The 15,649-nt window shown below is 46.5% G+C and overlaps 1 protein-coding gene and 1 long non-coding RNA gene across 5 annotated transcripts in view; one reads left to right on the forward strand and one right to left on the reverse strand.

Annotated features, from left to right (window-relative positions):
- The window catches only part of LOC135368392 (collagen alpha-1(VIII) chain-like), a 51,664-nt gene that overhangs the window by 19,384 nt on the left and 16,631 nt on the right, over positions 1 to 15,649 (reverse strand). For all 3 annotated transcript variants that reach the window (XM_064601610.1, XM_064601611.1, XM_064601609.1), the window contains exon 2: positions 11,216 to 11,414. In XM_064601610.1, coding sequence (XP_064457680.1) covers positions 11,216 to 11,302 — 87 coding nt within the window. In that variant the 5' untranslated portion in view covers positions 11,303 to 11,414. The remainder of the gene's footprint in view (positions 1 to 11,215; positions 11,415 to 15,649) is intronic.
- The window catches only part of LOC135368400 (uncharacterized), a 214,934-nt gene continuing 210,477 nt past the window's right edge, over positions 11,193 to 15,649 (forward strand). For both annotated transcript variants that reach the window (XR_010414769.1, XR_010414767.1), the window contains exon 1: positions 11,193 to 11,525. This is a non-coding gene — a long non-coding RNA (uncharacterized LOC135368400). The remainder of the gene's footprint in view (positions 11,526 to 15,649) is intronic.

Here is a 15,649-nt window from a genome sequence, read left to right on the forward strand (position 1 = left end):
GAGTGTAGGGGATGTAGGACGTGGAATCCCTCGAGGGAAACCGCCCGCGGGTGAAATGCAGTGAAAAGTGCAATTTCCTCGAGATGTCAAACGACGTGGCGCATGCAAATGGAGAAAATTGAAAGTCCTCCATTAATTTGCATGCCCGTCACATGTCGAGGAGCCCATGGGACGACCGCCTCGAGGCCCTCCAGGAGTTGTATTTCAACTCCTGGGCTCCGGTTCGGATTATTGCTTCTGTCAGTTAATGATGCGTATATATAGAGAGAGCCTTCGTCGCTAAGTAGTGCTCCAGGAGATGGTCCTCAGCATACCTCCGCACGCCCTTTAAATTTCGGTTCTTATAAAATCTATGGAAAATTACCAGGAATGACTTGAGGTCGTATAGAACAATTGGAGACTTGTAAATGGGCATAGATGCAGGAGAGCTAGTGGACGGAATCCATTGAAGATGAAGCCTGAGCTTGGCGGGACACAGAGGGACACGAGACAAAAACACCAAGCAGCCTTTTGGTGTTTGTCTCGTGTCCCTTCGTGTTCGCCCAAGTGCAGGCTTTATCTTCAATGAATTGAAAACTGCTTCGTTTTGTCGCCATCAAAACTACACACGCATACTTCAAAACCGTGTGGTTCGTCAATACTTTTAGAGTATATAGCACCGCGGATGACAGGTCTTATATTTTCACCGTTTCTGCACGCGCGCTTATATGAACATTAGAAGGAAAGGTTCAGCGCTGCCTGTCTGTGCCGGTGTTGTCGTTTCCACGGCTGATTATCAATATACTGTCCTTGATACCCTGGCAATAGCCTTCAATTGACTATGTCCTGGAACAGAATGTGGCCATACATGTGCACGCTGTGCTTTTCCTCTCGATATGTATTGCGTCTGGTATTGAAATGTCACCTTTCTTGTGCCCAAAGTAGGATCAGTTTTATAGTGCACAAAACAAAAACGTATATTTTGTTAGCATGAATATATAGTCCTTGAATTGGAACTGAGTTCTTGGACGAGAAAAATGTAGGTGCTCCGAGTGAATACCACTGGGGAAAGGGTCTTGTAGGGGTGCCTAGCATGGTTCCTATAGTTTACCTCATTTCGTTTTACCTCATTCACCCACAAAACCTCTACATGCATCTAATTGTACGGTACATGTGCGTACATTCTCTGCCGCGGCAATAGCGAACAGTATAGAATTTGACGGCGGTGATGCTCCAGGACTGCGTTTCGTTCACTTGCTCACAGCGACAACACTTACTTTAATGATGATGATTGAGGGTGTGTTCACTTGCTCCTCATTCACCGTGTTGCGTAAATGACGTTACTTCGCTGATCGTGACTTGCGGCTGTTGGACACACGCGTTTCCAGCAGTACCACCTTCTCGAAAAGCGAGCCGGAAACACCTCGCGGCCGCCGCACTGTGTGTCTGAGATGCGGCGGCGCCTCAAGAAACGCATGTGTGAATCCAACTTTACAACCTGTATTACCTATTCAATCCACGAAATCTAGAAAGAGTGGAGGCGCGCAGCACTCCAACCCGTTCTGTGCGTTATTTTGAAGCACTCGTGAACTGCTTTTGTTCATCTTGAGGGACGTCGCCGCAGGAGCAAGCACGAGCCTCTCTCTTCTGTAAGTCCCGTGTGCGAAAAAAAAAAAAAAAAAAAGGGCAGCCGGCCTTCTCGAGAGCGTGGAGCTCCCGCTGTCAGCTCCGCTTGGCTGCCCCGTATATCGGCCAGAGGGGATTTGGCCTCCCGACGTCCCGGCTCTCTTGATCCCCGGCACGGAATCTCCGGCTGGAATCCCCGCCGATCCACGCTCATTCCGGAGCTCAATCCCTCGTTCCGGCCGGAGAGGAACGGACTAACTCTTGATCCCCGGCTGGACGCTTGGAAAGCTATTCTATGAAAGCGTTTCGTAATTGTGTCAATAAAGATGTAATAACGTACACAGAATTGAAAGAAAGAAAAATGTTGTGCTCCCGCAACGGCGAGTTCATCAAAAAAAAGAAAGAAAGTCCTCGGGTCATTGTACTTAAACCGCAGCCTATATTGAGGTTTGGAGGAATGCGATTTAGAAAAACTAAATCATTTCTCCGCGAGGGTCGTTCGAGGTTGACAGATACTTTTATTTCTTTAAATAGAATGGAAAATTTGGGAAGCACCAAACTACGTCAGTTTTTCAAAGCATTCGCCGTGCGCATCTAGCAGACTTGTACGTATCTTGAGTACGTACTCAAAGTACAGTATTTTAAATACGTTTTCCGGTATTTTGGTACTCTACTCAATACTTTTTGTGACAAGTATTTTTAAAGTATTTAAAGTACTTTTTCTCGTATTTGCTACTCAGTACTCAAAATACTTTCCTTCTTCGTTAAGCACACTTCCAGCTGTGTCCAGATTTCCAGGCCACTGGAACTTAACACTATTTTCTCTTCCATTTTTCGGGAATTCAGGAATCTGTCATTTATCGTCCTGTACCATAGGCTGGTCCCACGCTTGGCCTTGTTGTCAATAGCCAACATTGTCAGACAACGCTTCCTATTCATACTGCCAGGTGAATCCCCAGAAGATTAGGTACAAGGGAATCCCTGCATTTATTTCCTTGGTCATCAAAGCAATAAACACGTGCCAGAGGTTGAAAGACCCGAGCTGACATGCACGAGGGATTACGAAGTCAGATTGGGTCAGAAAGTATCAACTTGTGTCAAGTATTACTTGACACCTAGACGTTGCAAATGAAAGATATGCTTAAGCATGACAGATGAAGTTTATTCCTTTCATTTGTAGGGCCACGTTAAGAATACACGTTTCACTTACTGCTAAATGCTAAAGCACTTTAAAGAGTATCTTAAATACTTCTTACAGTATTTAATACTCTACTCAAATTACTTTCAGTTTTGAGTATTTTGTACTCTATTTTAAATACTTTTAGGTGGAGTACTTAGTATCTTATTTTAAATACTTTTGCGCAGTGTTTTGTACAAGTCTGGCATCTAGATACCGCTGCCATCGCTGTGGAGCAACTCTTTGATGCCTTTGGCGTTGAAAGAAGCGAGCTGCTGTCGTAGCCACTTCAGGACATCTTTCTGGAGGGCTTCAATCTGTGTGGAACGTCTTTACTCCAAGGTGTTCTTTAATGAGCCCAGACAAAAGGTAAATCGCTTGGGGCTAAATCTGGGCTGTAAGGGGCACGAGGCAAAGCCTCCCAGCGCATTTTGGGCAAGGTTGCTATCGTAAACCCTTCGTGTGCGGCCGGGCATTGCCATGAGGAAGAATGCCCTTTTCGGACAACATCCCAGGCATTTTCTCGCGAATTGGGTTTCGCACGGCACCCTTTATCAAGGTGGAGTGGTACTGGGCATTAATCGTGACACCTTAAACCAAGAAGTCCACACGTATGACACCTCGCATGTCCCATAAGGCAGTTCACGTGAACCCAGCAGAGGGCTGCGTCCTGAAGGAGGCTCGCTTTTCTTTGACGACAGGGAAGCCTTTTGTCACCATTCCACGTTGCTGCTTTTTGTCGCTGGGATAAAATGATGCGTCCAGATTTCATCCCATGTTATGATTGACCGCAAAAATTCGTCCCCTTCGGATTGAAACCGGTTCAGCAGCTGCTCAGAGACTGCCATGCGCGCTCCCTTCTGGTCACAAGTGGGTTGTAGGGGAACCCATATTGCACAGACTTTGCGGAACAGTAAGTGCTCGTGAATGATAGTCTCCACACTGCCGACACTAATATTACGCTGGGCTGCCATGTTACTGTCACCCGATCCATGTGGTCCATGGTTCCATGGCTCGTGTCCATGTGGTTCACTCGTCACCATATCCCGTCCTTCGCCAAACTGTCTGCACCATTCGCACACTCTTCTCTTTGACATCGTTTGTTCCCCATACTGTGACTGTAATCTTTGCAAATAAAATCTCAGCTGGTTTGACGTTCTCCTTCACAAGGAACTTGGCTACGCATCGCTGTTCCACAGCTAAAGACACACTCCATGCTCTCCGCCATTGTAGCTGCCGCTTCTGCACGTGCTGCACCATATGGCTGCACGTACCGCTGACTCGAGAAGGATTGCACTGCGTTCTCCGAAAGTATTATTCAATTACATTTACTCACTACTTTCTCTCGAGCAGAAGTCTCGGTCAACCTTGAATGACCATTGTATTTGATGCTGTGCACGCTTAAAAATGAACTTTGTCGGCACAGCTCCCCTTGAAGTCGACCCAGGACGCACACTACCCCCCCCCCCCCTGTCCCAAACTCCTTCCTGCTATCCTCTCTCTACCTGTCCACGTCGGTACGTCGCTCATAGCCACAGTTGCATCGCGGGGCTCACACGGAATAAAAAAAAACAAAAAAAAACTTCGCCGCATAACACGCTCTTAGCCAACTATCATTCCCAATGACGTCGTTCTTTCCCCTGATTTGGTGAACACGGAAGGCGTGCGCCTTTTTGTGACGCATATGTAGTTACGTTAACTGTCACAAAATCCCAGGACTTTCTGCGAATCTGGAGTGACGATGGAATTTGTGAGACATCTTAAGACGGCGGTGGTGGTGGTGGTGGTGATGGTGAAGGGGCACTTCACCCCAGGTCCCGCGCCGAAGACCAACAATTGCACAGATCGATACGGTGTAGCGTACACTTTTTGTACCGTTTGACGCAGCTGCATACCTGTACCAAAAAGGCGTGTACGCCTCCAATGTTTTCATCAAATCAGGGGAGAGGACGGTGTCATTTTGGATGTGGTTTGTTAGGATCGTGTTATGCGGTGAAGTCCTGTTTTCAGAGTGATGGGTTTTCCTCAAGCATGTTATGTGGTGAAGCTCTCTTTTAGGAGTTAACCTATGTTTGATGACATCGTGGTTTAACTTTGGTATACAAGGGTGCACACAAAAACGTGGAATGCTTGTGTATACACTCCAAAAACAGAGCTTCACCACATTGCACGCTCCTAGCCAACCATCATCCCGAATGACAACGTTCTCTCCCTTGATTTGATGAAAACGGGGGGAGGGAGAAGAGGGGAGGGTGAAAAGGAAGAGGAGAGATGATGGTGGCACAGGAACGGGAGTGGTGTGCTAACCCTCTTGCTCTTGGATTTGTTGCACAGAAAACATGTGAGCATCCCTCAGTAGTCTTCACTGGGATGCTCTCTATACCACGGTATCCGCCAGAATTATTGGCGAAGTTACACCATGACCTGCATTTTTAAGAGTGTAGGGGACTCTACGACACAATTAAAAAGAAAAAAGAAAAAAATGCGGTGGTGACGAGGCGTGCTTGGCATTGTTGGCCTCACTTGTGTGGGCAGGCAAAAGCCTATCTTTCTCTTCAAATCAGGAGCGATAGCCGTATCATTCGGCATGTTATGTGGTGAAGTATTTCTCAGCTCACAACGCTGTCAGAACAGAACGTCGTTCACATAATATCGCCCGGAGCAAAAACAGTTATTTGTGTCATTCTGTCTCCTGACCTGTTGAGAACAGGATGCGTACGCCTCTTTGGGACAATTATTGCAAAATGCAAAGCGTTCAAAAACAGGCGTACGTCTTCCAGTTTCAGTTCAGAAGAAAGAACGGTGATTGTCGGCTTCGAGGGTGCTTATTAGTTCCATTTTAACAGTGATCCGTTCGTTCCTGATCCCCGTTTCGACATTGGGTGCCGATATGACTCCGATCTTTTGAATGAAAGCAAGTGCCACGGGCTTTCGGATTTACCCGAAAAAATCCGAAAAAGATACGGCGCTGAAATTCGAAGCACTCCGGACTTTAAAAAAAAAAGAAAAAAAGTCATTCCATTCGGTTCCAGTGATCGAAAGCTCGGGAAGGAAAACCACGGCATGATGACGTGGTTGACGGGGTTCGTCTCCTTTAGTGTCTCCAGATTGCCTCGCGTCGCCAGTTCTACTTGGCAATAGGTCATTTTGAGGTCATTCCCAGGCCTACTTGGAAAACGTCCAGGATCTCGGGTTCTCCTTTACGTACCCTTTTCTGTGAACCATACTTTGTTTTCTCATCAAAGTTGACAAGGGAGCGCAGGTGACGTACAAATCAGACAGTTTTAGTGTACCGTAGGCTATCGCCTTTGTGTTCGTAAGGGATAGCGTTGGTGGTTCTGCGCATGCGCAAAACCTAGAGGTTCACGCACTGCGCAGAATCACCACGCTATCCCTTACGTACGCAAAGGCGATAGCGTACGATGTTCTAAAACTCACTGGTGTTGACGAGTTGATAAGTCGAAAAAACAATATATATGGAGAGATTGAATTCGGCACCCGACCATTTCTGTAACTCAAAAAAAGAAAAAAATACCAACGTATACGTCGTCGTCGTCGTAAAAGTAACGTCGACGTCGTTAGGTATAACATGACTCACTAGTGTCTTCTTGAAAGAGCTGCTGGTTGCAACGCAAACGGTAAGATGGGACGCAAGCAAAAGCTACCTCGTGCATATGTCTAGGAATATCATGTCCTGATTTCGTGGTGCTCATGTCGCCAGGTGATCGTGATACAGATGTCATTGTGTGCAAGTCATGCCGCACAACAGTAAGCGTTCTTGCAAGGCAGCGTCTCATTGCTTTGTTCCAATATGCCGTTTTACAGCCGTCGCATTTTCTGCGAATCTCGAATATTAACTCGGTCGTAAAAAAAAAACAAAAGAAGTAGAAGAATAATTCCAAAATCTTGGAAAATGTTAAACTCCGAAAAACACCCTCCAAATATGGCAAAAAAATAAACTCCGAAGACCCGGAACTCTGAAGGACGCTCTCGGCGGTGTTTTACGCTGAAGTTCCAGAGTACCTGTTAGCACGAGAAGGTGCAGAGCAAGGAAGAAACAAACCCCCACTTGTTTCCTCGCGTTCTCATCATGTTCTCTACCCGTTAGTATCTCACTCAACAACAGAAACAAGCATCGGTTCTGCAGAACAACAACAAAAAAAAAAAAAAAAAGACACGGGACCAATAACTTGTACTCTCGCTTCTAGCGATAAACATTATAGAAGCCACTACAACAACAGAAATTCCTTCTCCCGCTCGGCAGAAAATCTCCCCACGCTTTTTCGCCCCAAAAAAGAGGATTCAAACCATTTCCCTCACCCTCACTCTATCAAAATCTGCAGTCGCGGAGGTGGTCGCAGAAATCCGTTTATGTCAGCGCCATCACAGAGCTGTATAGGCCTTCTCTTGTCTGCCAAAACGATAAAAAACAAACCGGAGAAGTTAATTCCCCGCGACCGACCACCGTCCCTTCGTAAGCCTTCGCCGGGCGCTTGCCTGCAGCACACTTGAGCGAGCCCCTCGATACATTCGGGGGTCGTTACCGAGAAATCGTTTTGTAGAGCAAATAAAAAGTAAATGAAAAAGAAACAGTAGCGTCCCGGATTTTATTGCCTCTTTGGTATCACGGTGTTTGGTATTCCTCGTGTGACTTGTTCCTCATACGACATCTTTCTCCTTATTCGCGGGATGTCTTTTTTGGCGCTCTTGCAGCGACGCGCGGGCTTTGGGGGCCACTCAATATAAGGCATCTTTATAGTTTGTCTTTCGCAGACGGAGGGGTCGTATTGTCTTTCGCTGCGTCAACAGCAGCGGAGAGTTTCGTTCTGTTTGTACAAGGCTGCAAAGGAAAATAAGAGCAGTGTATCCGAGAGGAATTTTTAGGTCTCCAGAGGTGCCGAAACTGAGCAGGTCAGCACTGCAGTTTGAAGGGGGGGAAGGAGGGGCTCGCGCGTCCAGCGTGTTTCAAGGTTTGCACAGCCCCCGCTGGTTGTTCATTGTACCTGGCTTTTCTTACTTTCGCCTTTTTGTGTCAGCTTGTACTGTATAACCACGTTTCGAGTTAATTGTCTCCATTAGGGAATAACGCGTTGCACTTAAAGGCGCACTAAAGTGCAAAAATACCACTCGCGGAATGAAAGTTGACGTTTCTTTGACACCAACATCAAAGGAACGGAATTTATCCGTCGCATCGTTCGTGATTTATAAGGAAAAAGAAAACGCAATTTACGCTCCCTCTCCTTTCTCAAGAAGCACGACAATGCGGAGAGGCCTCGGATTGGTCGCCTCAAACGATCTCCCGCGATGATTGGACAAATTCTTTTAGGAGAACCAATCAGGGTCCGCTACGCATTGTCGGCCTTCTTGAGAAAGAGAGGAGGAGGGAAAGCGTAAATTGCGGTTTCTTTTGCTCATAAATCATGAACGACCCAACCGATGAGTTCCGTTCCTTTAGTGTTGATGTTAAGGTAATGTCATCTTTCATTCCGCAAGGGGAAATGTTTGTACTTTAGTGACCTTATAAGGAATGGTGGTGGTGATGGAACTGGCCATGCTCTGGCGGCCAACGTCACGATTGTCGCAGGGGGGAGGGGATCGTGCGTCCTGGGCGAACTTCACAGGGAACTGTGCCGACATTTGCCTCAAAGCGTCCGAGGAAAACCCAGGGAAAACATCCAGACAGCAAGCACAGCCGACGCCCGGATTCGAACCCTGATTCAAACCCAGGTCAGTGGGAACGAAATCGTCCTCTGAAGCACAACATCAAATGGACGCAAAATGTAGGAAATTTTAACCACGGTGTATGTCCGTCCGTCGCTTATTAAGGCCACGTGACAGTACGTGACAACGCCACCACCGCGTGATCGCCAGTCTGTGTATGCTGTGCGTTGAGATTGTCTACCCACCAGAGTAAGAAAAGAAAAACAAAAGGGAACGAAACTTTTCACAAAACATTAAAAAGCTATCAATAATGAACTTATAATAACATTTCAAAAGGAGTTTCGCTACAAATTTGCCGCCGACAATGTCCCTCTTTGGCACAGTGCAGCAAATTTTTTACTACTACATATTTCAAAAAATTGTACTTTATACCTAACCATGTAGTCCATGCCCAAGCAGCACAATGTACTGAAAGTCAGGTGCAATAGGGGTGGACGGTATGTGTCTTATCAATATTCTTTAGTTTCACAAGTCTGTTCAAGGCCTTCCACCTACCCGTCCACCCCTATTGCACTCGACTTTCAGTACATTGTGCTGCTTGGGTGTTTTCCTCTTTTCAATTTCCGTTTTCGAAATACAAGAATGCAAACAGAGTTCTTGCACCGCTCTAATTGTGAACAATTAGTTCCCCGACACTTCGTGTCAGAAAAGGTGCGCAGTCCGTATTATTTACCCATCAGCGCAATTGACCGCAGTTCCGCTGCCGTGCCTTCCTCTGGTGTCGCCAGCGCCGGTTTATCTCTCACGTTTGCGCCCTGGGTTCCAGGTAATTTCAGCCGTATATCGGGAGGAGGTTGAAACTTTGAAGGGGAGTGGATAATTGGTACAGAACGGCTGACTTCCGCGTGGAGTCGGGCGGAAGCAACGAAGCGTGAAAACTCCCCTAACGACCTGTTTCTTTCAGTTTGTTCTGGGGATCACAATAATCCCCTCTGCGATGCCCACCTTCGACGACCAATTTCTGGACCTTTTCCCCCTTCCCCAGCCTCCCGTTGACTTCGTTAACCCAACTGTTTGCAGCCAGGGAAAAGTTTTCCTGCTGCATTCTTCTATTGCTACTTCCGCGAAGACGTGAGCTTCTGTGCACGGACATAGACACAGTGAGGGATAAAAGCGAGACAATCGAGGTATCTGAAGCGATTTCCGAGGCTTCTAAGTTGGCAACGCATGTCGCGGATGATGATCATCATGATGATAGGGTAAAGAAAAAATCTGGAAACGCATGTTGCGGAATGAAAGTGTATAATCATGCGTTTTCTTCCCACGTAAAGAGCATCACGGAACAAGTCAACACCACTTCTGATCATGAACACCACTTATGAAGGCGGACTCACTTCTTAAGAAAGTCTATGGGTAATTTTTGTTCGCAGGGTTCTCGTAAACCTCGCTAAATTTCTACACGAAACAGGTACATGCGTGTTCCCCCCGAGTTTATCTAGGGAATTACATATTTTTGAAAGCCTGACGGGATCCACTGATTTTTGGCGAATTAAAGATTGTTAAATTTTTAATACATGGGAGTCTATGGGAGATGCAGCAAAATCGCTTCTCTCGGCACACCCGCCCGCGATATTTGGGCCAAAATGATGACATTCCCTACAGTAACAGTCGGGGAATTGATTGCAATCAACAAATTCGACAAGCTTACTGCAGTTTTCCAGATCCCTGCGAATGAAAATAATGGCTATGTCGTTTTCTAGCATGTTCTGCACGCTGGCGCCGATTACATTACTTCCTTAAAGCGCGGGAGAAAAGCAAAGCGAAGAAAACAAGTTTGTGACGGTGCAGCCAACTCTCTCCGGAAGCGAAAGTTAACTAGACCACATGAGTCCGCCTTAACATGTACCCATGTTAGAGTTGGTATACTGTAGGTTTATTTCAGATTGTTCATTTCACTTGCAGAAACACCCAATGCGCTCCGAAAGTACATAGAAGTACGTACACCTATGTTTTTTTTTTCTTCGGTGTCACAAAATTCCACTATCGTAGTCTTGTTTCGCAAGCGTGTCGGATTATTTTTTTCTTTTAAACAGTTCCTTTTTGGATGGGGGGGGGGTTCAAGGTCAAGTTGTGTAACGCATGACGGTAGATAGCACAGCAAAATAACATTAAGCGTCACGTTATACCACGTTTTGTGACGTTTATTTAATATAAGCGTAACATCGATGTAGTTCCACTTTCTAGCTGCTACGAAATTAATGCGACATTACGATAAACGTAACTCAAGCAAACGTTAAAAAATATGTCGGTGAGATAGCGGTCTGGCTCTTTATTGCAACCACCTGTAATCTAAGGCAACCTTTGTCCCGAGGGAAGGTTTCATGCGTTGTTTTTACCTTATCAGCTGCATCTACACAGTCTAGTACATTGTATTAAAAGTGAAAATTCATGGAAGTGCACGGGTGGCTGAAGGTTGTTTATCTGGCGTACCTGGTACGCAGACCATCGCTTCCCTGACAAGATACCTGTGACGGTGTGCTGGTTGGGTGCGTAAATATTACCCAAGCAGCACAATGTACTGAAAGTCGAGTGCAATAGGGGTGGACGGTATGTGTCTTATCAATGTTCCTTAGTTTCACGAGTCTGTTCAAGGCCTTCCACCTACTCGTCCACCCCTATTGCACTCGGCTTTCAGTACATTTTGCTGCCTGGGTACAATCAATTTGCTGCTGAAGCCGCAACTGTCAATTGATATCCTCTCCTTGCGCCTACCTGGGCTATGATGTCAGCAGCCGTCGTCTGTCGGACGGTGTCGCTGTAGAAGAAGAGCAAAAGTCCCAGCCACACCGTGTACCCCATCTCTTGAGCTCTCTACTCCTGGCCACGTCTGAAAGTGCTGAAGTGACTCCAGGGAGCTCGATGAAGGAAGCACGCTGACCGGGCCCGCCGCCTTGCTTTCCGGACGCGACACCTGGAATATGAACGCCCTACCGGTTAAGCGACACTCTGGTTTGCTGTTCTGCAACCTGCGAGGCAGTTCACGCGAAAGCAGCTGCGTAAGAGTAGACGCATTAGTCGATCGGTGAGTTGCGGATCCTCTTCAGTATTTCCGAGAATTCACTTCGAGGTTAATGAGGAGTATTTTTTAAGAGTTCCCTCTGGGTAGGGTCCGACTTTTTTCGGATTAAATGCCTTTCGCGGAGTTTGGTTGGAGGAAGGGCGGGGAAAATGCGGTGCAATTTTTAATCCGTAATTCGGGGTAAGATCAGGTGTTATTGACACATTTTTGTGTTGTCGTTTTTCGTCTCCTTTCTCAGTGTCCAGCAAGCCTCAAACAACAATTTGATATTGAGATGATGAATGGGGAATTTCGTCGCCATGGGCGATACTCTACCTCATTGCTGGTGGTGATGTGGGGAATGAAATAACGAGCCCCCTTCACAATAAGGATCGAAGCCCTATGGTGCCCAAAGAGGTCAAAAGAGCTTTGAGGGCGGAGCGTTGGTGGGCGGGATTTGGCCAGGGACCAAGCAATTTTGAGAGAGAGAGGGAGAGAGAGAGGGGGGGGGGGCGAGAGGGATTGAGAGACCCGGATGGTGCGGTGCGGGAAGGTTGGTAGTGCGGGCAATGAAGAAGAACGTGCTTAGTTCTTCTAGAGCACGGCAGTGATAGCATCTGGGAGAGTCAACTTGTCTCAAGCGGTAACGCCACTGAGCTGTAACATCCACATCGAGTCATATCCGATGAATTGATGCACCATCTTGACGAGAGATGTTTCCTTAAAGGTGCACGTATTGGTCAAACGTGCATTCTTCGCGAGTTATCGTCACAAGCATCGTACGTTGAAGCATGAAATGTGCACAAATCGCTGAGACGACATAGGGGACGCCATGCAAGATTCAGGTTTGTGATTGGTTATGTAATTGGAACCCGGGGACAAATCGTGTTGAACCCAAATTGATTCGAAAATGATGGGGGGATAATCGGGAGGAATCAGGCAAATCCCACGCTGTCCAAGTAGGACAACTTTCTGCGCAGCTCTCCAGTTTCCGGAGAGTTTCCAGTTTCAGTCTCCTCTCTTTCTCCAGTTTCGCGTGCCTGGGGAAAGGCCAGACTGGTCATTTAATTTAAAGTCTCTTTTGAGACACATGGTATAAGGATGGGGGGTAGCAAAGGAAACGAGGATACAAAAATAAACTATGTCATTTGTCATAAGTGTGTGATCACACACACACACACACGCAAAAAAAGAAAAGAAAAAAGAACACGATCAGATATAAGCGAGCACCCCTTCAAAAATCCGCAGATAACTTTTCTAAATCTTTTCCAGGAGCAGCACAGTCTGATAGGCTATGGATCTCGCGGTACGTCACAAAACCATCTGCGTACAGTCTGATTGAATAGGCAAGATTATTCTGCAAGTCATTCGTGTAGATTACGAAAAGAACTGGACCTATAAGACGGATCCCTCAGGTCAGTGGCGCAGCCAAGGGGATTTATAGGGGGTTCAACCCCCCCCCCCTCCCCGAAATCGTACCTTTTGGTGGCACATTTGGGAGAGGGAAGCAAGGAAGAAATCCTCCTCCCCCATGTAAAGTCCCCATAGGACCCCTCCCCAAATATTTTTGATGCTCCCGACCTTACTGGGGCAGGCGGTATAACGGATCAAGGTTGAGACGCACGTGGCCTTTCCTTAGAAGGACATCTTATTGCTGCCTCGTGATTGGACAGACACGTCACGTGGCTTCACCACAGTTTACCTCCTGTCATGCGTGGAGACCGAACGTAATAGTGTACACAATGTGTACTTACTTACGCAGTGCTTGTACATGCAACAGGTTTCTTGTAGATTCCAGAAAATCTCGCTTCATCTTATGGGCCGGTGCGGCGAACGCGGTGTTTCAGCTGCAGGTGACACAGCGTGCAGAGTGAATTTTAATGACATGCTGGTCGATAACTGATCGAAAAAAAAAAAAAAAAAAGAGCATGTTACAAACTAATTAGCCGACTTGCTTCAACGAGGATTAGCTCTGAATTCGTCGTTGATTTCCCTTCGTCGGTGGAATGATGAATGATGGGAAAATAGCCAAGTCGCGCGGCAGCTCTTTCCAATCGTTAATTGATGGATTCCGACCTCTCTTTTGCGTTACTTTCGGAGGCTTAACGATAATACGCTGGGACTCTTGTGATCCTGTTTCGCAATAATGCACGTGGGAAATGAAGTGCTTCTCACGAAGTGAGATGTTCGTATATGACTTTGTGACGCGCAAAAAGACGTACCTTTTCTCGCAAACCGAGGGAAGGAACCATGTCATTCTGAATGATTGACTGCATTGTTAGGATGACGCTATGTGTCCCAGTCCAGTTTTTTTAGGAGTGCTGTTAATTCCGAATAACGTCCATGAACCGAATGCTGAGTCAGTGCGTTAAGAAAAAACAGTAGTAACTGTAACAGTAGTAACAGTAGTACATTGGTAAACAGTGACACGGGTCCATGCACCTTTCGCAATTCAGTGTACTTGTAACTGAACAAGAACTCGAAACGTACACTTTACAACAGGTATAATATGATCGAAACGTGATTTCTGCTTCCCCGTGGTTGCTAAGAACCTGGAGTGCTTCCTTTCGCTGCTGCTGGGCCCCTGATTCAGCCCTGCTCATATGCACCACACCAAGGTCTCACTTTGGGAGTTTCTGTCATCAGCGTACCCCTCCACCGTGCTTTGATAATCTGAACTGCGATTTCCATCACAGTCATTCATTATCTATATTCAACTGGCACTGGGGCAGCGCCAGCCTGCTGGCCTGCATCAGTTTTTGTGTGCTGCTATTGTTTAGAATATGTGACATAAAACGAAGTGGCATTGTCCTGGTGCAGTTTCTTAGCAACATCTTCCGAAGCAGACAACGAAACCGCAATCTGTTCTGTGATAGCCTTGCGCGGGGGCCCCCCCGTCCCGGACTGTGCAAGCATTTATAAAGTAGATCCCTTTCCACTTCCCTCCAAGTAGAGCAAATTCCAATTAACCAACTAGACCTTAATAAGTAAACACAAAAAGTTACAAGTGAACGGTTGATCCAAAGTAAAGAAAAAGTGAAATAATAAAGCAGACGACACTCGGAAGGGAAAAAGTATCCATTTTGTTATATAGGACCGTCTCTAGATGAAACGAAAGGGGCTTCTCACGTCCCTTTCGTTCTCCCTTTCTATTCAGGCCACGAAACTCTCTCGTTGTCTCGCGCGAGGCGCCTCGCTTGGACCGTTCCTCCCTGAGTGACAAGAATTTGGAGAAATCGTTCTTGTTACTCTCCTTGTGCCATCTGCCCCCCATATGGTTCTCGTGAACCGAGGCCGCCTCCAAAAAGTCTGCGTACTTTTCACTGACTTTTGTCTATACGAAGGAAGTGGTCCAAGAGGGCGCCACACTCCGCGGCTAAAAATAATTAGGATCACGCGACATTAAGAAAGACAAACCCGCCGCTTTTGCTTATCGAAACTTGCTTTAGACAGCGGGGACGCGCGAAAAAGACGTCGAGTTATTCGCTCTTGGCATCTGTTTCTCGCGTGACACAAAAAGATAAAAAAAATTAGATCGTGCGCCAGTTAACGCTTCTTTAAAGGAGCAATGAGCGGGCATTTAACGCCGCTCGAATGTACTTTTGTTTGTTTCGGGTTGTATGTTTGTTTGTTGTTTTGTTTTGGGAGTAGCAGAACTAGTCAGGAGACACAAGTTCAATTTCTCCCTGGTTTTCTTTTAAATAATCAATCAATCCGCTCGAAATCCTGCCTCGTCTGTCAAGCTATCCAGGCGCAGACTTGTGCGTAACGCGTTACTAGGAATTGCGTTACTTGTAATCAATTACTTTTTTAGTAATTTTTCGAGCAATCAGTCACTTTTCGGAGTAATCGATTACTCAGTAATCGATTACTTTTCCGGTGTGGTAGTACCTGAAGCTTTGGAAATTTAGTAAGTCATGGGGAAGTTCCACGCAATGTTCTTCCACAATACACTCTAAAAACTGAACTTCACCGCATAGCACGCTCTGCGCCAACCATTGCCACGAATGATACGGTTATCGCTTCTGATTCGCGGAGAGAGGGAGGCGTACGCCTTTTTGTGTCAATTTGGATATATGATAATTGACACAAAAAGGCGTACGCCTCTCTCTCTCTCCTCGAATCAGAAGCGATAACCCAATCATTCG

This window comes from Ornithodoros turicata, chromosome 9, assembly GCF_037126465.1.
Source record: "Ornithodoros turicata isolate Travis chromosome 9, ASM3712646v1, whole genome shotgun sequence".
NCBI classification, from domain to species: domain Eukaryota; kingdom Metazoa; phylum Arthropoda; class Arachnida; order Ixodida; family Argasidae; genus Ornithodoros; species Ornithodoros turicata.